At 34.6% G+C, this 26,170-nt stretch overlaps 3 protein-coding genes across 7 annotated transcripts in view; 1 reads left to right on the top strand and 2 right to left on the bottom strand.

Annotated features, from left to right (window-relative positions):
• Positions 1–4,676: 4,676 nt before the first annotated feature.
• Positions 4,677–9,432, bottom strand: LOC102599747 (F-box protein At3g26010-like). Of its 2 annotated transcripts, none has more exons than XM_006340075.2 (2): positions 8,220–9,432; positions 4,677–4,930 (listed from the first exon to the last, which is right to left on the bottom strand). In XM_006340075.2, the coding sequence occupies exon 1, from the start codon at positions 9,358–9,360 to the stop codon at positions 8,224–8,226; it is 1,137 nt and encodes a 378-aa protein (XP_006340137.1). In that variant the 5' UTR covers positions 9,361–9,432; the 3' UTR covers positions 4,677–4,930; positions 8,220–8,223. The 2 variants fall into 2 exon arrangements, with proteins under 2 accessions (XP_006340137.1, XP_006340138.1); XM_006340076.2 differs by lacking the exon at positions 4,677–4,930 and adding an exon at positions 7,245–7,411.
• A 964-nt stretch (positions 9,433–10,396) lies between these two features.
• On the bottom strand, positions 10,397–14,657 carry LOC102600302 (proteasome subunit beta type-4). The gene is made up of 7 exons (XM_006340077.2): positions 14,547–14,657; positions 14,406–14,470; positions 12,414–12,490; positions 12,070–12,199; positions 11,764–11,923; positions 11,483–11,668; positions 10,397–10,786 (listed from the first exon to the last, which is right to left on the bottom strand). Exons 1-7 carry the CDS (start codon positions 14,550–14,552, stop codon positions 10,673–10,675), a joined length of 738 nt encoding a protein of 245 aa, XP_006340139.1. The 5' UTR covers positions 14,553–14,657; the 3' UTR covers positions 10,397–10,672.
• Positions 14,658–22,715: 8,058 nt separating this feature from the next.
• The window catches only part of LOC102600633 (E3 SUMO-protein ligase SIZ1), a 15,153-nt gene continuing 11,698 nt past the window's right edge, over positions 22,716–26,170 (top strand). Inside the window, exons 1-5 of one of the 4 annotated variants that reach the window (XM_015314994.1) lie at positions 22,716–22,966; positions 23,122–23,260; positions 24,090–24,170; positions 25,096–25,138; positions 25,732–25,804. In XM_015314994.1, coding sequence (XP_015170480.1) covers positions 23,237–23,260; positions 24,090–24,170; positions 25,096–25,138; positions 25,732–25,804 — 221 coding nt within the window. In that variant the 5' untranslated portion in view covers positions 22,716–22,966; positions 23,122–23,236. The remainder of the gene's footprint in view (positions 22,967–23,121; positions 23,261–24,089; positions 24,171–25,095; positions 25,139–25,731; positions 25,805–26,170) is intronic. The other 3 variants (XM_006340078.2, XM_006340079.2, XM_006340080.2) reach the window with 3 other exon arrangements.

Raw genomic sequence — 26,170 nt, forward strand, 5'->3', positions numbered from 1 at the left:
TAATGTGAAATGATGAACTCAAAGTCACCGTAAAGTGTGAATGGAAAGCTAAAGGACAAAGACAGTAACCAGTAAGGTACTGAGATTAATAATTAATATTTATGTAAGAGTAAATAGTAAATTACTACTGTCTTAATGGATTATCGATCAATAACCTAATATTAAAAAATCAAAATCGAACTGATAACCCGATATTTTTTTAAAAGAAAATCATTAAAAACTCGTTAACCTAATAACCAATAATATAAATCAACAGTATTTTTTTCGATTCAATTTATTGATTTGTTCAATTTTTGAAGGAGAGGAGTGGAATTTGGGGAGGAAAATTTATAAGCTAATAACTAATGCAGATTTAAGTTATTTTAACATATATGTCCAGTCATATATTATATAGTTCATGCATTACATTACATTAATACAAAATGCTTTTAAATATAATATATATATATTTCGTAGCGACTAATTGATTTATTAAATATTCCTCATATTTAATCGTACATTATTAAAGGTAAAAATATGACTGGCCAGATTTAATTCCTTACTCAAAACTCAAAAGGTTTCTCATTTATTCATTTACCTTATGCTATTCAATTATTAGTTATAATAAGATTACTATGAAATATTAGGGCCCATAATATTCCAATTAGCGCCAAACACAAAACCTAAATAAAACACAATACTTATCACTTCACATAAACCTTTTTTTAGGGTTTGCACACATCTCGACTAATTTCATTACGATAAAAACATATTATAATGAAACATCTTCGTCAATGCAATTTGTTTATTCATGAGGAAATCATAATCAACATACTGAATCGTTTGCCTTTGAAATCGCTAGCTAGGTTTAAATGTATATCCTATAATTGGCAAAAGTGCATTGCTGAAATTTATCGATGTCGTCTCGGTTTTCCTGAACCTTACTTGATCGGTTTCTTTTGTGTAGAGAAACGTTTGCGAAGTCGTTTCTTCTTCACATCGAAAGAATCGCCACTATTAATTGGTACTAATTTGGACAAATCAATCGATTTCATCGGTGAGAGAGTGTATATTGTTGCTTCTTCCAATGGTTTTGTACTATGCAATAGGCTTAGAAGTAGGCATAGGGTTTATTATGTTTATAATCCTGCCACAAGGCAGCGTTTGGATGTCCCTAAAACTCTAATTCATATGAAAGATCCTTATGTTGGATTTACTTGTAAAGTAGATGAAGATCATGGCATTGTCTCGTTTACTATAGTTCGTTATGTAATTAGGAAACGCTATCAGTCTAGTATAACAATTGAAAGTTATTCTTCGGAGACTAATGTGTGGATTGCTAATAATGTCATTCATGATTTACTTTATCCATTGCAGCCTAGTAGGGATGAGAATTACTTATCATCACGTTGTGTAATTGATGGAGTATTCTGTTGGATTGATAATTTTGGACAAGGGATGACTGTTTATGATAGTGTAAAAAAGTGTTTTTGGGGTTTGACATATCCTCAACCAGGGTGTATGATCTATCCAGGTTTTCATTTTCTTGGTTTATCAGGTGGAGAAGTCTGTTTTGCATCGAAAGGTTGGACCATCCCTTGTTGGAGACTCAACAATTTTCCTAGTAGAGATGCAGAATGGGTTTGGAAGTATAATGTAGATGTTGTTGCTATAATTGAGAAATGTGGAGAGGATTTTGGACTTGGAGGAGGGAATGTTCAGAACATAGTTTTTCATCCTGTTTTTCCGGACATTTTGTACTTGCAAATAAATGGCAAGGTTATCTCTTATGACGTGAAAACGAGTACTGTAGAACTTGTCTATGATTTTGGAGAAGCTGGGCGGAAGACAAAACATTACAAATTGTTTTCCTATGAATGGCCTCAATGACCGCGTCTCAAGTAGACCATCAACAGGTATTACATATTTATACTTGTTTAATTTTTTTCATTCGTGATGCAGGGTTTGCACTGTTTTCCATTGTACTTGTATGTTGTTTAATTTGTTTCAATTATCGCACTATTTTGTTGTTGCTCCCTTCTGGTAGACTTTGCACTGTTTCCTTGTGACTTACTATATTCGCTTCACTTTTTCCTTCTTCTTTGTATCTGGATTTCACTGAGTATGTTGTTGTTTGCTATGAGCTTGAATTTGTGAGATAGTTTCTTGAAGTTTCTGCAGCTTCACAGAATCATATTTACCACGAATAATGAATTGAGTTCAATCATGAGTTTCTCGAAATTTTGTTGACAACACCAAATAATTCCATGTGGTGCAGCTTGTTTCTCTGAGTAATTTCATTAGCATTTGTCCATTTTTGTTCCTAACTACACCACCAGCTCCTGTTCTGCCTTGGTTGGCCTGATTTTTTCGCATATTCTGTATGTAGAGATAGATTCTTACCATACTTCTTTCAGCATCTGCCTTTCCATAGTTTCCAACATGTTATTACTGGGGTGATACGAAGCAAGAACGTCCTACGAACTGTGTTCTTGCTTATTTACTTTGAACTTAGATATAGATAACTTCTTTTTAGACTTATAGTAGGAAGGGCATGAACCTTGTTGTACAAAAGAAGTTGTGTTGATATCAGGCCTTATCATGACATGTCTCTTCCTCTTACATGTTTACCACATTCTTTTCAATTGTTTGTCTCTAAAGGACTAGTTTCTGTTGTGATGAGACTATCCAAACACTAGCCAATTACGAACAACATCAATGTTGAACTAGAGGTCTTGTTGTAAGGATTGAGGCTCGCGCACATCCATGACTTCACTCCCCTTGACATATTTTCTAGATGAATAGGAAGTCATTAACAAGTTAGTCGATGACAACTTATGTTATGCTAATATCATTCGTGATTGCAGGTTCTTGTAATCAGGAATGCTTTATTACAGGGAACGGAACATGTTGGTAGATTGTTGAACAAGTACAGATGCAGAAGAAATAGGAACTGTCTTCTTGTTCGCACTCTTTTTCATGTTGATTATGATTTATCAAACAGTATATCTGTGTGGCTGGCGCGATGGAATCATGTTCTCTATAACGATATTTCATTGTGAGTGTAATTACTTTCTTTAGGAGCCAAAATACAACAATTCTAGTTGTGGTGGCTTTATTTGAAACCTATAGATTATTAATAGTTGGTATTCTTCAACGTTGTTACTAATTCCCTGCTACATTTTCCAGTTCATTGTTATTCACCTCTATTTTGTCCATCCCGCGCCCCTTTTCTTTGGAAAAATATATATGTTAAGTTGATTTCCTACGAAATCTTCCTCTAAAGAATTCAAATTTTAGATATGAACTCAAACACAGAGAAAATTAAGGGGCTGCCTGGTTACATCAGGCCCATACTGGACCAAAGTTGGGCCATTTTTGGTTATAACAATGAACTAAGGGTCATTTTGTTTAATTTACTCAAATTTCATTATATCAGGCCATACTGAATCGAACAGAACTAATTTCAATTCAATATGCATCAGTGAAAAACTGAAATCCGAACAGATCATTTTAGTCATACTTTATTAAAGACAAAAGTATGATAGATCAGATTTCATTTACTCATTTGTGGAAAAACTTTCATTCAAAGGATTTCTCATTAACTTTGTAGATTATGTAATTAATATAGTCAATATATAGTACATTGTTGAAACGACTTTGCAAATGTTTCTCTATGCAAAAAAAACCAATTAGATAGGGTTCATGCCACTGGAACGACAACAGTAAATTTCAGCAATGAACTTACGCCAGTTCTTTGATATACTTCTAAACTTTGCTAGCGATTTTAAAGACAAACGATTCAGTATGTTGGTTATGATTTCCTCACAAACAAACATTTTGCATTGATTTGATCAGCATAACTATGAAATATCGTTAAAGGGAACATGATTCTATCGCGCCAGCCACACAGATATACTGTTTGAGAAATCAAAATCAGCATGAACAGAACAAAAACTTTGTCCTACTACTTAGGCATTACCAAAATGGCGCGAACAAACAGACAGTTCGTCTGCTTAAAACAGATAATGCAAAAACAAGGAGGAACTGTTAAAAACCATGATTTTACTTCCATCCATGCTGCTGGATCTATACAAACATGTTTTGTATCTTGTTAATGACTTCCTGTGCATCTAGAGATATGTCAAGGGGAGTGAATCCATGACAGTGTTCGAGCCTTAATCCTTGCAACAAGGCCTCTAGTTCAGCATTTACATTGTTCATATTTAGTACTCCTTCTGTTTCAATTTCTTTGTTTTACTTCTCAACCACAGCCTTCGATACTGGTGTAAAGGCAGTAATATAAAACTTGTGTACTTTTTGAACTTTAGTAGCAACATCTATAGCATACTTCCCAAAAATTTGAGTTGTTTAGTGGAAGATTTGAGCTGATTGAAGAGATTCGAAGTTCACATTTCAAAACTCGACATGCTGCCTGCAAACATGATTTGTTTCGAATGAATAATATATCATCCTCCTGCACAGGAAACACTAAATATTTTGGATGAAAACCATCCTACTATGTATGAACTCGATCAAATCCTGTGATTTGTGTCAGTCGCACGGTTGTATAGTATGAGAAATCATAATCAGCATGAACAGAACTGTCACGACCCAAAAAAACAAGGACATGCTGGCACCTATCGATAACCTATCAGCGATAGGTAAGCAAACACGGAATAAAGGCAGATAAGTAACGGAAGTAAAGTTTTAAGGTCATACTTTCATAAATCAACACAGAAATTCAAAAGAAAACAAATACAACCTGAAAAATCCAGTGACATGAGTATGAATACGAAATAAATACAACTGTCCGAAGGATAATGACAGGAAATAAACAAGATAGAGACGTCCGGAAGCTATAGAACAGCCAAGCAACTACATCTGGGAACTTCGATAAATTGCCAACTCAAAAGAGAGAATCACCTAGTGCTAGTACTGGTCTCAGAACCTGCACAACAGAGGTGCAGAAAGCAAAGGTGAGTACAAAAGAGCACGTGTACTCAGCAGCAACAACGACTGACCTTAAAGAAGCGATAGTGTTGGACAATTATACAACACTTAGTCACAAATAAACAAAATAAAACCTTTATATCAGACGGACTAGCAGCTAAAGACAACGTCAAATGTTCAAAATCTGAAACCAGCTACAATCAGAGATTTCTACAATAAGCTCAAACCATAGAACACCGGCTATTTAAGCCAACTCAACCAATAGAGATGAAAATAAGGCACTTTCATAAACACTTTATAGTGGCTCCATATCAGCAAAACTGTTTTTGTACAACAAGTGTCATTCCCACCCTACTATAGTCCATAAAAAAGTTCATGAAAAAGGTACATATATCTAAGTTCAAAGTAAATATTAGTATTAGAAGTATTCATTGATCAAAATTTTCCTCATCATTTTCTCGTATGCATTGATCAAAATTTTATTTTTTGGAAATTGTTCTATTCCATTACAATTTAGGAAAAAACAAGAAGCAAACATAGGCTTGAATGCTTAAACCTTGTTCAATTAAAGTGTAGAGGCAAATATGACCCTTTTTCGTTATTTTTTTCTTGAGGGTTAATGCAAGACCTTATCCTAGCAACTAAATGGAAACAAAGGGAGTTGTTGTGTTATATGTTACTTCTTCCATCCCAAAATAAGTGTTACTTTAGCTCATTTTGCACCCATTAAGAAAAATTATAAAATAGAAGGTATAGTTTTTTGTCTTAAATTCCTAATTAAGGTGACAATTGTTTACGAATATTTTTTTAGGTTAAAATAACACTTACTTGGTACGAATGGAGTACTAATTTTACTTATTATATGTAACAACAACATAACCAGTGTAGTCACCACCTAAGCCTACTAATATGGAGCAACCTTGGCAGATTATTACTTCTACTAAGGGGAGAGTTGATGGTCCAAATGTGACAGGGGAAACTATTAGTACTAAATAAGCACCGGAAGTAGGGAATACTAATGAGCTAGAATTATCTAATAACATTAATTTTGGGAAGAGTCCGAGAGGAAAATCTGGGGTACACCACTCACTCCACGACAAAAGATCGGAGGTGGTCTCCAAACTACCAAATGAATTGGCTATTTTGGAATGTGAGAGAGGTAAATAAACGACATAAACAGAGGAGATGAGGAATTTTCTGAAAATAAATCACGTCAAACTTGCTGGATTAGTCTAAACAAAAGTCAAGGAACTTACACTGGAAGTATATGACAAAGTATTGCTCCAAATTGGAAGATGGAAGGTAACTATCACAAGGCTATCAATGGTAGGGATCTGGATCATCTGGGACCCAACTTATATGAAGTAGAATGCATAAGAAAGGAAGCTCATTTGTCACAATGTCATGTGAAAGAAAGGCAAGGATCAATAGATTGTCTAAGGGTAAAATACTAGTAATCACAGTACACCTCTTTGGGAAGGACTGCAAGAGGTAGCTGTGGGAAATAACTTACCATGACTCAGTGACATGTTTCTTCCCCAAGATAGAATGTTACTTATGCTGAAATCAGAGACTATTCAGATTGTATTGCTAATCTAATATTATCTGAGCTTCAACAGAAAGGAGATTATGACACTTGGTGCAACAAATTGACACAATGAAACAGTAACCGCACTTGTATTAATAACCTTTAACTCAACTTACAAGTAGTAGATGTATTGAAGTCTCTAGAATCAGAAATTACAAGGTAAAATGCATAAGTAAAATAGCTAATGATAGAAGAAGAAGGAGGAGGTGAGGAACTTAGAAGAAATTGAGAGAGAAAGAGTGTCCACTCATAACAATCAAATAGCCTGTTGTGCAATGCTCCACTCATGTGCCTACTGTTTTGCCAATTTTACCCTTCTTCACGTGAACTTCCCCATTCCGAAACGTAATCCCCAAGTCTTAGGAGGAATGACCTTTCTAGAAGTCCTACATGGCAGTCCCATGTGCTCATCCTGAGTGGCGTCCTAGTCAATAATATTCTCATTCACAACTTTACTCCATCCCTGGAAAGCAACCTTCTCCTCAAGGTTGGACTCAACGAGATCCTCTGTAGTAGGAACACTCAGATGCATAGGTGTCACATGTTGATCCGAAGTGCCAACACAACGCTTCAACATAGAAATATGGAAAATAGAACGGATTTTTGCAGATTCAGGAAGTTCCAAGCAATAAGTGACGGGGCCAATGCTTTTTAACACCTGATAGGGCCCAAAATAACGCCTCCCAGGTTTATGATCTCGCTGCAAGCGTAGAGTATTCTGGTTTAAGTTTGACATACACCCAATCACCCACTTCAAGGAAGGTATCAGTCCTAGACTTATCAGCACAACACTTCATGCGGTTCTGAGCCTTCAATAAATTGTGTTTGAGGATGTGCAAGACTTCATTGTGCTGCAGCAGATAGGACTCAACCAGTTCGTTTGCAGTACTCCTGAAAATGTACCGAGCAACAGTAGGAGGTTCACGGCCATAGAGAGACTAAAAAGGAGTCATACCATCTGAAGTTTGAAACAAAGTATTGCACCAAAATTCCGCCCATGGAAGCATAGCAATCCACTGGGAAGGCACAGTGTTATCAAAGGCGTGCTTTAAGTGCGCTTAAGCCCTGAAGCGAGGTTCAAAACATGTTGAGCGCTTTGCCTCGCTTTATGTGCGCTTCAGTGTCGTCATCAAGGTTCTAAGGCAAACTTTTCCTTGACAATGAGCCGCTTATGAAGAAGTGACACTAAGCAATTGATATTTCACTTTATCATAAAAAATTTTAAATTTCTTTGGTCATAAATGTGTCATTCATGTTTATAATTATTAATCTTGGACTAAACATATATATTTGTATTTTTTTCTCCCTTTGCGCCTATTTTCATTAAAGCCTACACTTTATTTGCGCTTAAAGCCTCCACGGACTTTAGAGCTTTTTTGTGCTTTTCGCCTTTGATAACACTGAAGGCACCTCAGCGACGTAACAACGCAAATATTCATTTGTTAAGAGCCTCAGATTGTCCATCTGTTTGAGGATGATAGGCTGCACTCATTAACCTTTTATTTTATTAGCCTAATATATTAGGCTAATGGTAAGGATTTTACTTAAGTCATGATAACTTCTATAGCATTTGAACTCACTTGAAGGCTGCCTACCACAATACATTAGCTTTTAGGCTCTAGTCACTAACACTAAGCAACTATATATATATTTAACTTCGAAGTAGATCGAATACTAAATAAGTAGATGTTAGTAATACCTGGCTACAGAAGACGCGGCCATTGAGGCCACTCATAGGAAAACAATTTGTAGCATTTTGTCTTCCGCCAAGCTTCTCCAAAATCATACACAAGTTCTGTCTTACGAGTTTTCACATCATAAGAAATAACCTTGTCTTTTATTTGCAAATACAAGATGTGTGGAAGAGCAGGATGAAAAACCATGTTCTGAACCTTAGCAAAACCGTCTCCAACTCCAAAATACTTGGGATATTTTTTAATTATAGTAGCAACATTTATAACATACTTTATAACCCATTCAGCATTATCTCGACTAGGAAAATTGTTGAGTCGCCAACAAGTGATGGTTGTTGTCCAACGATTCGATGCAAAACAGAGCTCCCCGCCTGATAATCCAAGACAACAACTACGGGGATAATAGATAAACAAGTTTTCAGGTAATTCCAAAGCCCAAAAACACTTGTTTACACTATCATAAATAGTGATCAATGTATAATTAAGCCAAAAGAAGATTCCATCAACTACACCAGCAGATGATAACGAAGTCCCATCCAAAGAAGGATACAATGCATGAGGTACATCAACAATTAGCTTATAATCAGTCCACACATTAATCTCTGAAGAGAAACTTTCAATTGTTATACTACTCTGATAGTGTTCGCTAATTACATAACGAACTATAGTAAACGAGACAATGCCATGATCCTCACCTACCTTACAAGTAAATCCGATGTATGGATCATCCATAGAGATTGGAGTTTTAGGGACATCCAAACGCTGCCTTGTGGCAGGATTATAAACATAATAAACCCTATGCCTACTTCTAAGCTTATTGCATAGTAGAAAACCGTTGGAAGAAGCAACAATATACACTTTCTCACCAATAAAATTGACTGATTCATCCAAACTAGAACCGATTACAAGTGGTGATTCCTTTGATGAATAGAAGAAACAACTTTGGGAACGTTTCTCTAAGCAAAAGAAACCGAGTAGATAGGGTTCAGGCCACTGGAAACGGCGCCTGTAAATTTCAGCAATATACTTTCGCCAATTCTTCGATATGCATTTAAACTTTTCTAGCGATTTTAAAGGCAAACGATTCAGTATGTTGATTATGATTTCTTCACAAACAAACAATTTGCATCGACGACCTCGTTTCATTATTAATACGCACGAATTCGATTAGTCAGAGTTGAAATATCAAATGTCTGGAAATAAAAATCTCAAACTATGATATTATGTAACTAATGTTACTGGCTCAATCAAATTTTACATTTAAAAAAAATAAACAACTTTACGTTTTGAATAGGACAATAAACTATCTTAATTTTTTTTATTATTAACTAAAAATGAATTGGATTATTGCATATATAATTAAATTAGTTAGCTAGTGAGAACTTCTATCTAATTTAATACCAATTCATATGATTCAATTTCCTGTTTAAAAAAGAATGACACTTTATTAATATACGTCACTCACTCCATTTGCTATTATCCCCACAGTTGGATTTTCCTTCCCCCTTGGATTTGCCAATTTTTGCAATGATAGCATGGGTCACTATGAACTAGATCAAAATCATTCTCAACGTGTTCATAAGAAGTAATCTTATTTTTCTTATTGGATCCAAATAAAGACCAAAGATCTTGAACAACCGATCCAATAGAACAACTCAAAAGATAAAGAAGTATTGTAAATCTCTTCATGCTCATTCCAAGCTCGAAGTACAATTTCATCTTACCATTGCATTTAACAGTTTTAGTAAACATAGGAAAGATTTATATAATAATACACTAGTGCAAAAAAATCTTCTACTAGTATCCTTTTGACATAAAACAACCTTTTGAAGAGAATTTGCACAAGCATGGTCTTAGGTGCCCATATATGTAGCTTGTCTAGAAGCTTAAAATCACAACAATGAGATCGCAAATGATGCTCAATAATTACAATTGTAATATTAAGCATCTCTTAGAAGCTTTATGTTTACTCAAACTCTTCAAAAATATATATAGATAAGTGTCAATAACATAGCTCACAAACTCTTCAAAAAGATGTCTCCGACTATGTGTTGGCCTCCAAAATTAGGGCATTTTCGGAGGATTGGACACGGAGTGTGACAAATTTTGAGAGTCCAAGCAACACAGCTTAACAGTAGGTAAACCCAGGGTGTGTACTTCTGTCATGAACTTAGAAAATATATCAACCAGGCAAAACGACAGTGTTCCATAGCTGAGATAAAGCCATGGCATGCCAAATAACTTTGGAAGACAACAATCTCACATAGTGAAGGAAAAGTGAAACATCAGGTGACATGTCTTTATAGTTTACATTAGGAAAAAGCCTAGAAAGACCACAGACAATTCAAATTACACGGGTTCTATCAAACATCGTTTCCATGAAGACATAGAGAGTTCTAAAATCTGCAACACATTGTGTAGTTCCTTCATGAAATCTAGTCGATGCAGCAGCCAGTTATTACCATGAACCCTCAGCACCAACAGTTGGATTCTGGAAAGCAGAGAAGTTCCAGAAAGTCTTCAATGAGTATGGCTGAGAAATTGTTACTCCCTCTTCTGTGATTTTTGCAATCTGCAAGTCCGAGAAACATCAGAATAAAATCACAAAGAAAGAGCAGACAAATCTCACAATTCTATTATCTAAAATGAACTTGATGATGAATTCTGTATCAGAAAGGCAATCTATACATCCAATCATCCCGTTCACCTCCAAATGCAAAGTTTGCAGCAAGTTTCTGTTTAAACTTTCCTAGCCAACAACCTTACCGTTATTTTTTCCCTATTTCAAGCTTAAGTGCAAAAACAAGAAATCAACCTTCAGTCAACCACAATAGATATCTACATGGAGCAAATCTAGGAAGCAAATGCTATGAGCTTTGAAGATCAAAGTATGAGCTCTTCTGCTTCCACTAGAGCACACTAAACCTGTCTTATTGTTCATATCTAGTAGAGAAGTACCTCAAAAAACTAAAAAGGATGATTGGTGCCAGAAATAAATAGTGGTAGATTTTTATTTTTTATTCTAGAAGGAAAACAGTTATAGATTATGAAAATACAGAATCAGACTATAGTCTTGGTACTTGCGGGGATGACAACAGATGCAAAATTCAGAGCTTTAGACCCACAATTAAAACTATAAGTACCAGGAAACTCATAAACTACAGGTTTGACGAAAGAAGTTCAGGGAACACATCTTGGCAAGTTAGAGGTATCATTCGGATTTGTTCTTAAGCACTGACTTTCTACCCAAACCCCAGAAGGACTGTACCTGAAGCTTGTTGACTGCAGATCTGTCTCGATACAAAAGCACACGCATACATTTCTCCAATAACTTAACGCCCTCTTCATAACTCAAGTTTTCATGCCATTCGTCACGGAGAATGGGCCTTGCAAGGTGATTCCCGAATCCAGTAGCCACATGGTTGTCCTCGTAATGCACACCAATCATACTAACCTAAGGAATAAAAGAAAAAAACACAAGCATTATCAGTAGGGATGCAATTGAGACAAAGTGTATAAAATTAAGCAAGACAATGTATTGTGTTTTACTGTTCCAAGATACTTCTGTCCATTTTTCACTCCACCAAGAACAAGTGAATTCCAAAGTGGGTTGAACTTGTTGCGACGATTATACATCACACGTGTTAGGTAGTTATGCACTTCTTTGGGACCCAAGGAGTTTCCATCATCCCACATGTTGTCATACAGGCTGCATTTATGAAGAATTGAATACCAGAAGTCACTAAGTAATTTCCAACAGACGCAGATAGGCGAAACTGTTGCCCGTCAAAACTTATATAAACAATAACAATAAACAAGAATAACAAGGAGGAGTCCTCAGAAGGACAGACGTACATAAGCTCATCAAGGTACTTCATTATCTCCTGAAAATCACTTATTTCACCACTTGCACCAAGAAGGGAGTGCTTTCCCACTGGCTTTAATCGCTCCACACTCTTGTAACGTATCGTTGAACCATAGGAACCTGTAAACGGAAAAAACAGAAGATGACAACACATACTACATTATGTATCAGAGGGTGTATTTAACATCAGATAATATAAAAATGTGAAAAGAGAATGTCGTTAGGAGATCTTTCAATTCTCTATCCCTTTTCCATAGTGATGAAACCATGTAATATACTTTTTTGAAAAAAGAGAAGCACTAATTGGGACCAAATCTATGATATAAAAGCTAACCTCCCATGTCAGCTGCCAAGAGAATACCATCTTTGTACTTGATGCCGACAACTGATGTCCCAGTCACATATGGATACCTATTGAGAACAATACAAGTTAAAATTGCAAACATCTAGAGCACAGTAAGCAAAGAGTTATAAAGGAAAATTACAAAAATACAATCTCAATGCACGAGTGAGCATATATCCATAAGGTTAAAATTTGCTGCATGACATAACTGGTACTCTTACACCTAACTACATCTCCCATGCATGCAAAGGATATGGTATATACAAAGAGCTGCACATCCCTTCCAACAGGCAGATACTCTCTCATTCAATAATTTTAATATGTTATACGACTCTACTTCTCACTACAACAATAATAACAACAACATACCCAGTGTAGTCCCGTAAGTGGGGTTTGGAGAGGATAGGATGTACGAAGACCTTGCCCCTACCTTTGTGGGGTAGAGAGGTTGCTTCCGATACCCTCGGCCCTCCTCACTAAAGGATTTTAATACCTAGCTCATCCTCTGTAATGCTTTTGTTTTCACTTTTTGGCGTATATGAAGATTAAGTCCAACAACTTAAAAGCATAAGCAGCTACAACATCCCAGTGAAATCCCACTGGTAAGAACATAAGCAGCAGAAACAGATAAATACAGTTTGCAAATTCCTTTCTGGACCAGATATATCTGCAAATTCCTTTGTGGCCCGGATGTATCCCAGGAAGCAAAATTCATCAAGAGCCACACAACATGTGATCTCAACTTAACCCCGCACCTCATTCCTTCTACTCAGAAAACAAAATTACAGGTTCATAATACCATAAGCCACAAAGACTGAGAACTCCGGTAAAGATCATAAATCAATCGCTTGGCATGGCAGAAATGTTCCAGAAAAATGTTGATGTTGTTTTTCTGAAATAAACTATTTTCAGCTAAAAGGGAAATAGATGTTACTTATGAGCATAAGTCATTTTCCTTTATAAGTATCTAAACTCTTCATCACTTGGCTCAACTAATACTTAAACATTGTTGTCAATCTTAAATACTTAAAGAGTATCACTAGAAAATATCTGTATACACATATTCTTCCATCTTGTATTACTACCATATGTCACATACTTTCACACCTAACCAAACACCGGCAAACGATCCAACACATATTTTTTCACTAAAAGAAACTTATTTTCGAGTGAAAACATATTTCTACCTAGAACATTTTCCTCCATATTCAATGCTCTTCACCAGCACCTTCATATACATAGGTACATCTAGGATTAGATGCTTATGGAATCTGGATAGTAACCATTTTGTGTTACTGCATCCTAAATTAATAATGTCTACATATTAAACAGGTTTTTTTTAAGACAAATCCAAGGTCTGGAAACTTTGGACAAAAGCTATTGGATTATGCAAAACTCGTACCTTCTACTCTACCCCCACCTCTGTAAATGTTTATAAAACAACCAAATGTGCCTAAAGGCATCCCCACCACACAAATGGAAGTTCAAAAAACTCCGCCTGAAAAGCATTACTTTTGCTGGTAACTCTTGCAGTAAAAACATTCTTAAACATACGTATCAACAAAGAAATAACTTAAGCCTAGCTAATAGCACCAAGAAAAACACTCAACAACAACATACCCAATGTAATCCCAAAAGTTGAGACTGGGAAGGGTAGTGTGTACGTAGACCTTACCACTGCCTTGGGAGGCAGAGAGGTTTCCTACAGACCCTTGGCTCAGAAGAACTAAGAAAAACACCCAAAAAATACCTTTTTTTCTCTTTGGGGAAATTGGGGAGGAGATTACAATGTGGTAAATCCAACCTTACCAACTAGGTGAAAGTTCAGGTAGCAAACCAACCGACCAATTGAGCTACTAAAACTATGTCCTTCTAATTCTTTGTAAAATAAGAACAAAAACCCTATTCCGTAAAACATCAAACACACTGCAAATCAGATCTGTAAAATCTCATAAAACGCAAAGAGTGAAAGAGAGTACATACTGTGTTCTCTGAATATCAGATTCGGGACTCATTAAGCTACTTTTAGCCGGAGCTGAATCCATCACCTGAAAACATCATCATTTACACCAAAAAATTCAACGAATTTCTTCGATTAAACGCGGGATAACACAAAAAACTTACATTCATCGTCGGAAATCGGAATAGTTGATCTTCGATCGGAGAAAAAATAGCAGAGTTACAACACTGATCGGAGTTTTGTTTGTGCACTTTTCCCTTTGCACAAGAAAAGTTGGGGTTTGGGCTGAAAGTGAAATGGGCCTCCGTTTTCGGGACTTTCACATTTACGATTTGCACTAGATAGCCAGTTTAAGGATGTCATTTAAAATCTACTCAACTTTTTATCTGAGTATTTAAATTTTAACCCAATAGAGAAATTAAAACTTCATACATTGCTTCCACTTTCTATATTTTTCTATGTAGATGGATTACATTTGAACCAATGCATAAGATGTGATGGGAAGTTTCTAGCTATTGGTAATTCTAGTTCTAGTTATGAGATGTGTTTTTTTTTACTATAGATGATATTCTAAAAAAGATTTAATGAATTGGGTCTTTTTATGTTTTTTATAAAATGATATAGTAACTTTTTTTTGTTTTTATGCTTAGAAATTAACAAAGGTGGAGTAGAAGTATAAGGATAAAATTAAAACTTTATTCATCTTGATATAAAGTTAAATTTTCGATTGAAAATGTCAAACGTTACTTTCACAAGTTTTAATTTTGGTAGTTGGTAAAGTTTAATTTCAAGCATTTGAGGTCTAAATTCAAGTTTCATAACTTTGGAATTCAACTTCAAACATTTGGGGGAGAAAGTTAAATTTATGAAATTATGAGATTCATAAAATGTTTGGTGTGGGAAGTCAAACCTACAAATTTAGTTATGTAGATTTTATGGATCGGACGTGTTTTTTTACAATTAAGTTCATATACATTTGTTAATTTTCTCAAAACAACATAAATAATTTGTATTTGCATATAACTCCATGTTTGTTTATTCTCCATGCTTCTAACCACAAAAATATGTCATTAATTCAACTTCTTGAAAGTCTTTGCAAGACTTTTTTTCATACCATAAAAGTCTTTGTATCGAATTTCACAAGTGATAATAGCAATAAATTGCCTCAAATCAAAGCTAACATGTATGTATCATGTATCCTTTATTTCACGTATTTCAAATTCAAAATAGTTGAATAATAAATCTAGTATATTATTTGTGTACTTTCACTCTCTCCAATTAGGGATGACAATGGAACGAAGTGGATGCAAAACGGGGCATGCGAATTTTAAGTTATGTATAGCGGGTGAAAGTTGAAGATTATGCAGGGCGGGACACGGGTCTATACGAATTTTACATAAATTTAAATAGAAGCTAAAAAAATGTAACTCTAATTATATATAAATATTGAATGTTACTATTATGGATATAGTTGAAATATAAACCATATTCCGTGTTTATAAATTATAAAATAACGTAGCTATGAGATTTGATGACTATTATGATCAAATTATTCAAACCGCATAATTTGTAATATTTTTTATCCTTTCCCCTTTTTTCCTTCATTAGAGTGGTGCACTAGTAGAATAATGTTGATTCACCAACTATTATGTAACATCCTAAAAAAAAAATCGAACAAAGACTCGAACCGTTCTTCGTAGTGACTGAGATTTTACCAAGGAATTTAAAATTTCTTAAGTTTTAAGGTCACTAGATGTAGCACCTTGAGTTCCAAAAAGAATTAAATTGGAAATAGTAAAATCAGAAATTTTGCAAGTTAAGCTAAGTATGAGTTTTGGGTTGACTTCAAACTGCCATAAATCCTAGCTCAAGATGATTTAGGTGTGATACCAGATACCGTAGGAAAAAAATTTGAATTATCTTATCAAAGTTATTTTTAGTATTTTTTCTTAAATTTTGTTGCATATTGATTGGGTTAGTTGTTATTGTTAATATTTTGTTGTGTGATTCATATGGGTCGATTAATTTTAGTCGATTGCATAGTTCCTGTAACACCCCAGAAAAAAAATCGAACAAAGACTCGAACCGTTCTTCGTAGTGACTGAGATTTTACCAAGGAATTTAAAATTTCTTAAGTTTTAAGGTCACTAGATGTAGCACCTTGAGTTCCAAAAAGAATTAAATTGGAAATAGTAAAATCAGAAATTTTGCAAGTTAAGCTAAGTATGAGTTTTGGGTTGACTTCAAACTGCCATAAATCCTAGCTCAAGATGATTTAGGTGTGATACCAGATACCGTAGGAAAAAAATTTGAATTATCTTTCCAACGCCGCCGAGTTTGATAAGTTTCGAGGTGGATGAGTGAGCTATGGGTTTTTGAAGTTAGGCTGTCCAGCTAAGGAAATTAGGTTCAGTTTTATAATCCTAGTTTACGCCTAGGATTTTAGTTAGGAGTTCAAGAAGAGAAAAGAGGAGAGGATCAAGCGTTCGTCAAGATTCTTAAGAGTTGTTGCGGATTGTCGCCATGGGTTTGATCCCTAAGAGGTATGTAAGCTTCCATAGTGTTGGGTTAGTTCACCCACACGCCAATCATGTTATTTTCAGTGAAATTTCATTCTTGAAGTTGAAAGATTAGAGTTTTTTTTATAGATGTTCTTGAAGTTCATTATAAATCTTGTTGTGTTGGGGTTTTGATGATTTCTTGAGATGACATTTAGTAATTTGAGTGTTGTTTTGAGTATATTAGAGTGTACTTATGTTAAGTAATTGAATCCAAGTGATTGGGGAAGAAACCGTTCGATTCTAGGCGAGTTAGGGTGAGAAAACAAGCAAGGAAAATTCATCGAAATTTCTGGGTTGGGGCCTGGCCCGATGCGCCAGCCAGAACGCCCCAAACCCTTCTCTAAAGTTTAGGGGTTGGCGCCACCCATAGAGCTAGGGTCGCCTTCCCCATCCAGTTTGTCATCGGTTTCCCCGTTTGAGTTCGTTTAAAGTGCGCCTTCACTCTTTTTCGATTCTAACTACTCTAAGCTACTTCTAAACACCTAGAAATCATTCATAACATGATCATAACCTTGAATTCATAATTCAAATTCAATGTAGAGCTAAGAGTTAAGTTCTGAGAGTTCTTTCGAACATTCTAAGAAAGTCCATTTGAGTCATTTTGTGGAGTTTTCTACAACTTCTAGTAACTTGTTTCAAGACTCGAGTAAGTGAGCATAAGAGTGAGGAGAATGTATTCATGAGTCTACACTATCATCTATATCCTTCATATCATGAACCATAACTCTTGAATTCATAATTCACATTCAAGAGAGAGTTAAGAGTAGAGTTTAAGAAAGCCTTTGAGTTCGATTGTGAACCCCATGAGATCAACTATTTATTTGAACTAAGTTTTGAGGAAGTAAGTAAGAGAATGAGAAAAGTCGTATACATGGGTTCCTTATTGATATTTTGACCCTTGAGTCGGATCGTTCATGCCCATAACTTCCGCATGAACTTCATCTGAGTACTTTTGAGAGGAGTAGTATCTTCAAGTTCTAAGTCTTGAGTTTTGAGTTTCTAATCCCCTTTGAGATTATAGTTCTAATCATGGGACTATTACATGTTACTCATAAAGTCCTTGAGTTGAATTGTTCATGCCCATAATTCCGCATGAACTCTATAAGTCGAACAATCTTAAGATGAGAAGTATCTTTAAGTCCTTCAGTTGAGTAGTTCATGCTCATAATTCCGCATAAACCCTCTAAGTTGAGCATTTTTTAAATAAGTAGTATCATTGAAGTTCTTGAGTTCCAAGTATTGAGCTCTATCTTTGGTTATTGAAAACTTTGCATTGAGTCGTTCACGTCCATAATTCGGCATGAACCATATTTTAAGAAGTCTTTTACAAATGTTTAAACTTTGTTTTAAGACTTAAGCTTTGAAGTTGAGTAAAGAGTAAGAGTAAAGTTCATTTTCTTTAAAAATGATATATGGGAACTAAGTATTCCCAAGAGTCAATGTTTTCACATTTAAGATGAGAGGAAACTGAGATTTCCAAAAGAGTTTTGAGCAAGAAAGGGAACATCGATTCTAAGAAAGCTTTTAAGCTAAGTTTTGAGTAAGTATCCCAAACCAAAGAAAGAAGTTGTTTTAAAAACACACGAGCTAATTATATTTTTGGGAGTAGTATTAAGCATCGATATGGGGATACGAGTTCATATTAACTTAAGTCTTCATAAATCATGTAGTCATCATGGGTATTAATGGGTCATACTGTTTAGATGATCACATAAGTTAAGCTAGTGGATCCACTAAGTTAAGCGTTCTATATGATGACAAAGTATAGGACAGTTCTGGCAGCGTGGACAAGACGTTGTATCACCACTTAGGCTCATAGTGATGGTTGTCGGTTAGAGAAACTCCCACAACAGTATTTGCATGGTTCCTCAAGAGGTTCTGCTTAGCATGAATGGGGGTATGAGACTTCATTCATGCATTGCACAAGTAGACTTTAAGAGAGAGAGCATGGTATGTCTTTTATGATATTATGATTATGAGTTAACATCATGTTTTAAACTGTTTTTATTTTCTTTATATTGCACTTGTTTTAAACTGCTTTATAATGAAATGAGTTCAGTTAAGTATTAATGAGTTGAGTATCTAGAGTTGAGTATTTCAAGCCGAGTATCATATCTTTGAGTCGAGTATCATATCTTTGAAGTCGAGTATCTCATCTTTGAGTACTTCTGAGTTGAATAAGTTTGAGTAGTTTTGAATATCCTTAGTATTCCTTGAGTTGAGCAAGTTTGAGAAGAGGTAAGTATGTTTCTTTTTTACCAAGTTTCAAGCTTATGTTTATGCTTTAGAATTCCTCTTACATGCTCGTACATTCCACGTACTGAGCCATTTGGCCTGCATTTTCTCATGATGTAGACACAGGTATTCAGGATCATCAACAGGAGATTCGTTGATACATCCGGGAGTTTGAGTTAGCTATGGTGGGCCTCCTTGTTTTCGGAGGATTTCATTTACTTTCAGTTTAGTCAGGATGTCGTGGGTCTTGTCCCGACTTCCATCTTTATCAGTTAGAGGCTTTATAGATAGTCAGTATAGTTGAGAAGTCTGTATTATTCATTTTATTAAATGTTTTAAAGACTTAAGTTGCCTATTTTATGGTGAGTTGAATATTATTTTTATATTCAGAGTTTTTCATTTGAGTTAAAGTTTTGTATTTCAGTTTCATGAATTTTATTCAATCTTTAAGCTTTTGCATGCTTGAGTTAGTCTTCCGCTTGTAGTCAGTCAGGATGAGGATTCGCTTGGGGACCAACAATAGTCTTCGAGTGCCAGCCACGTCTAGGGTGTAGGCTCGGATCGTGACATATTATTTATATCTTCAGAATCAATGGCCAAATTAAGAAAAATCATTAATATTCAGTGATGATCTTTACGGGGAATTGAAAATGAAAAAAATATTTTATTAATTTCTACGGGTTAAGCCTCAATCCGCTTCGCTCACCCTGTTACCATACCTATCTCTATCACACTTTTCATTACTTCACCAAAGGGCTATTTGAATAGTCAACTTTTTTTTTTTGTACATTATTGTTGATTTTGATTTTTTTCAAAATATACAAGAATAAAAATATAAAAATTAATACTATAGAAAATCATAATATTAGAACGCCAAGTTGCAAATCTAACGAGGTTTATTAGGATCGGTTTAACCATGCGATATGAAATCCTGTTTTGAAATCATGAGATAAAGTTGAAGTTTTGCTTATATATGCAGTTTGGACTTTTTATGTTGTATGTTTTCTCCTAAAACATAAAAAAAAACACAAGTTATAAAACTATTAAAATTATTTCTATTCTTTATACAATCTTACCAAATAAGCAAATATAAAATTGCATAATACACTATCACATAGCTATTATGAGAAAATACAACATTTATTGATCAAACTCTAGTTTAATAAAAAAAAAGCTATACATAAATTGTAGTGTACGGAATTTTATATAATCTCCTCACATAGTATGGACAATCTTCTCACGTTAAATTTGCATTTTTCGATTATATGACCGAGAAGACGAACCAACATTGTTACTTTGAGCTATTTCTTGGTCAATTTGGTTGGTAAATAAATTTGATAAAAAATAATGAATTTGGTGAACATAAATGGTAAAATAAGAATTGTTTTGAAGTAATAATCAATTTTATGTTGGTGAGAATAATCGAAATATGAGATATAAACAGTTTAAAAAACAATGACATGAATTATAAATTTTATTTACATATGAAATAGATGGTTAGTAAATATAAACATGGTGTTGTTTTTACAAAATATAAACTCGCGGATCAATTTTTGTATTCGAAAAATCTGAAATCATGCTTTTTACAGAATTAGGGATTTCATCTCATGAAATGAAATCAACTTGAAATTTCATATTCAAACGTTGATTTCATATCGCGATATCAAATCATGTGTCCAAACACATACTTAGTATATAAACTGAATCAATTAAAAGTTGAGACATAACATCCATTATAAGGACTTTTGAAACATCAAAACATCATTGTTACAGTTTGTTTGGATGATTATCAAATATTATTTCATAATACATTATATCATTATTGTATTGTATTATACTATGTTATTTAGTTAAATATAATATTTGAATATATTATATTTTATTTTTTATCATTACACATTATCAATTTAAAAGATAAATCTAAGGAGAAATAAAATATATAATAGAGTCGCTATAAAAAGAGTAGGTTAAAAGATAAAATAAATTCATTAAATAATAAACAAACACAAAGAAAAAACATTGTTAATGACTCGATTACATCAAATTTAATACATAAAATGTCATTTTTCTTTATTACGTGACAATAAAAAAAAAATACAATACAATAAAATATAACTAACAATCAAAACAAACATTATTATATCATCATACAATATAGTTGGTAACAACCAAAAAATGTCTTCAAAATTGCTAGATGCACATTGGTCAAATTATTATTTTTGTATATACAAAGACTTCTAAAGAGTCATCTAATCAGACGGCTGAGAAGAGTTCTGATTTTTCAAAACTTCTAACTACTACCAAATGTGAAACCTAATTTGATCCACCTCCTCGTTTTCTTGGCCATTATTGACGTGGGGACCACCAATCATAAAGTCATCTTCCTCACAATTTAATTGTCTTTTTCTACTGAAAATATTTACAAAAATTTATATTACTTTATCAAAGTTAAGTAATGAACTAAGCTCACATAAATTTTAGAGTCAGATTTACGTATATTTTATCCTTTTCACATATGTATTATAAGACTACGATGGTGTGTGACCATATATTTTCAAATATTTTTGGAGAGTTTCTGCATGCATTTGGTTATAGAATTTTAGAGAAATATATGACTTTTTCAAAAAACATAATTATATCTATAATTTCTAAAAAATATTTAAATTCAATAAGTTTATTTAATCATTTTATAATGGACATATTCCGTTAAAAAATAAGCTTATAACATATTGATGGCAATCAACAACAACAACAAAATAATAAAATGGAAGAGCATTACAATAATCACATACTGAGGTGATTAATTGATTCAAGATAAATTATCACCCATTAAAAACAAGTTGTTCTTTTTAATAGAGTTGATTGTAGATAAATATTAATCGTGATTAATGAATAATGAATGTTTTTATAAAATATGAAAGTTTAGGATAATTTAATTTTTTTTCCGAATACTAGAATTTGACCCAATGTCTAGTTTTTTCTATAACTTGAAAATATGAGATATTTGCCAAGAAACGACAAGTTATATAGCTAAATACTAATTACTAAGTTTTTCACATATATATACGAGACATTTGATAAGATATATTAGAAAAAATAATATATGTATGATATTTGTATTATTTATCACCTTGTTTGATAATATTTTCATCATATGTACAATTATACATCCTATTGACTATAAAAACAATTACAATATATAAGTATATAAGGTCTGAAAATCTAGTATAGTTCAATAAAATAGGGTCTGAAGAAGATATAATGCATGCAACCTTTATTTTATATAAAATAAGGTTTGAGGATCTAAAGTAGTCCAACAATATTAATTATGGAAGAATATAATGTACGCAAATTTTATGTTGAAGGTAAAATAGACTATTTTTTTATACTAATATATTTATCTTTTGAGTTGGTGCGAATATTGGGGGAGAAGTACGGACTACGGAGGGGGGCGTTAGTAAAATGGCAAAATAAAGAGAAGTAAGAGCAGGATACGGCCACGTACACGTGAGCACATAGAATAAAAACCCGGATTTGTTATCACAAATTAAACCGGATTTGATAAACCATATGATACGTCCGGAACTTTTGGTTAGTAGTAATTCGAGGATAGCTTCATGCCGGTTTCGGTCAAGAGAAATCGCCACCACAGCAATTGTGAAGAGGTAGACGGAGAAGGCGAAGAAGAAGAAGAGAGAGAAAATCTGCCGCCGCCGCCATCACCACCACCGCCGCCGTCGTTGCGGTGGAGTCTCTCTCTAAAACCCGCATAGATTCATCTAATCCAGGTACTAAACACCTCCTTAAGCTTATTTGCTAAAGAAATACAAATTTATTTTTTCCTTATGAATTGACTTTTTTTAACATGCATAATTTTTTTGTGTGGAATTCTGATCGAAGTATTTTGAGGTTTACTTTTTTTTTTACTTTCATTTTTATTTAGATCAATATTTGTTTGGACATTGGATGGATTGATTTTGTGTGGCTGATTAATTGGATAGTTCGACTACGGAGTAAGGTTTGTTTGAAGTTGTGTGTACCAGCGGAAGAGTGTAAAGATGGATTTGGTTGCTAGCTGCAAGGTAATTAGATTTAATTCTGTTGTTGTTGTTGTTGAACTGTTTGTTTTTAATTTTTTTGGTGCTAATTGTGAACATTGCTTAGAGTTGTTTAATTTTCATAAGTTGTGGCGGCTTGACTCTTTGTTGAAGCAGTGAAATGCTTGGATAATTTTAGTGTGATATACCTTGCTGCTTGTGATTAGGACACCCATAAGTACTAAAATATCGGATGAACATACAATTTTTTTTTTTTGATAACCGAGAAATCCGTCTGTGACCCGCCCTCTGGACCAATCACAACCTTCTAAACTCGGTGGTAATGGGCCCGCCCCTCTACCCTTCTCCACTTAAATACCGGGCTTCGCTTTGCATGGTGTGTGGCTTGAACCTGCGACCTAAGCCACAAATCCGCCACCTTTTGCCACTTGAGCTAGGCCTTGGGGGCTGAGCATACAAAACTTAGAAAAGGAAGATTTTGGAGAATGTGAACATTCATAGTAAAGATAAACATTGATTCTGGTGTTTATGCGCCCCAAATGTGCCTCCCTTGTCAGTAATTATATGGTTATGCGGCTTGGTGTGTTTTGTGTCAAATTGCATGTTGCATAATGTTCTGATTCTAAAATAGAAATTAAGTAGTACTGGTTGGTCTAGAAATTCCTGTTTGTATAGGTTCTGCTCTGGAAGTAGTTTACAGATCAGTTTTTGTATCAATGTACTGAATACTGTGTGCTGCTGGGAATCCCTGTTGTTCGCCCATCAATAAATGGACCATTTGTTTTGGAGACACCAAGACAAACCTTTTGTGAATTGGTTGGTTTTGTTGGTGACGATTAATTGTATCTTATAGGATAAATTGGCATATTTTCGGATAAAGGAGCTCAAAGATGTTCTGAATCAGCTTGGTCTTTCAAAGCAGGGGAAGAAGCAGGTTTGAACTTTTTCCATGCATTTTTAGAGTTGCTGGTTGAAACACAGCTTCCTTGCTTTTTGTTTAAGTTACTGGCTGATGCTTTCACCTTTCATACCGTGCTACATTATCACTCTGAGAGGGAGGCCTGTAATATTGATCGTATTGTTTTCCATGGTTATTGCAATTTTTATGGCATGCCCTCCTCTTTATCTATATTTTGATTAACTTAAGGCTCTCTGCACATGCTGAGTTTAGTTAGTCTTCCTCGTCTGTTGTTGGCAAAATGATAAAATGATGTTGCCGTTGGAACTGTCTCTTCTTGCCTTGAAATAGGAGGGCTTTTCTTTTCCTTTTCTCTGACTAACACATTAATTAATAACCTATTTGGCCAAAGTTTTTGCAAGGAAATAAGTATTTGTCAAGTAGTAACAAAAGCTGAAACAAGCAGTTTCTCCTGAAAGCAAGTGGTTTTGGTTTTTTAAGGACTAGATTACCCAAATTAAAAGTTCATCTCCACCAAATGAACTAGTGTAGTAACTTACCTTTCGTTATTTGACACTTGAAAGCACTTTATGATAATGTTGTCCAAACACGAATGACTAACAAAAGCACTCCTCATGTGATTTAGCCAAACAAAAAACCAGTACTCTCCCAAAGCATTTTTTCTGTAAAACCACTATTAGTAAGAAGTACTTCTCAAGTAAGCTGCCGGTAAAAACACTTTTGGTAGGAAGTACTTCTCAAATATGCTGGTTTCGGCAGCTTGGTCAAACAAGCTTCAAGTCTTATGCTGTCTTCCTTCATGTCAATTGTTCTTTTTCTTTAGCCTTAGCATCAACATTTTATAGATTCATGATTATGCATAGACTGGTTACATTCCTGCACAACACATGTTACATCGATACGTTAGTTTGATGCTTGACACTTGTATTTGGTATTGCAGGACCTTGTTGATCGCATAATAGCTACACTCTCTGATGAACGAGGTGAGCAGCTCCATTTCTTGCTTGAAGAAGCTGTTGGGGAAATGTTAGACACGTCTGGTTTGTTGGTGGTTTTCTTTGTGTTTCACCCATTCTCTGTTTTCATTTGCTTGTTTTTTTTTTATATGCCAATCTTGTACTGGAGTTGCTAAGGATACAGAGTCATTCCTCTTGGGTTTTCTTTTTTCAATTTGATGTAACTGGTTTCCTCACTATTCAATCTTAACTAATGTGTCCATCACATGAAAAAATTTACCCATTTTTCATAACTAGATCTTCCCACTGTCTTGGTGGACATTGTGTGATAACAACAACAGCAGCATACCTGGTGTTATCCCACAAGTGTGGTTTGGGGAGGGTAGGATGTATGTAGACCTTACTCCTACTTTTGTGGGGGGTGTGATGATAGTGAAATTGCTTAAAAACTGAAGCACTCATGTACCTGTTAATTGTGGGTTTCTTCTAGTGTGTGTATATATATACATGACATGAAAAAAAAAATATATATATATATATCTTGCTCTTAGCTAGAAGATGTGTTTGAACACACAGCCTTTTGATAACTGATTCTCACATATTTCTTCGCTGCTGAACAGCTTCAGGATTGTTCCCAAAGAGAAACAGTGTTGGGAAGGAAGACGTTGCGAAACTTGTTGATGACATTTACAGGTATAAAGCAGTTTCAATCTCAGGACACACTTATCTAAAAGGGGGGAATTGGACTTTGATGTTTAAGACCCCTATCCCATTATTCAATCTGTTGGACATGTTCATCAACAATATTTCCTTGTAAGCTTAAGATTTAAGTGCAGAAGGAAGATTTTTTGCCTCTTAATTGGTACTCGAAGAAATTCTTCATTTTTGTTTATAGTGATGAGTGATCTTTCTTCGTAACAATAACATGCCCAACAAGCACAAGGTACCTAATGTAATCCCACAAGTGGAGTCTGGAAGGGTGGATGTACGCTGACCATACTCCTACCTCTGTGTGTGTGGTGGTTGGGGGGGGGGGGGGGGGGGGGGGGGGGAAGTCTT

The sequence above is a fragment of the Solanum tuberosum genome, unplaced genomic scaffold (assembly GCF_000226075.1).
Source record: "Solanum tuberosum cultivar DM 1-3 516 R44 unplaced genomic scaffold, SolTub_3.0 scf00017, whole genome shotgun sequence".
Classification (NCBI taxonomy): Eukaryota; Viridiplantae; Streptophyta; class Magnoliopsida; order Solanales; family Solanaceae; genus Solanum; species Solanum tuberosum.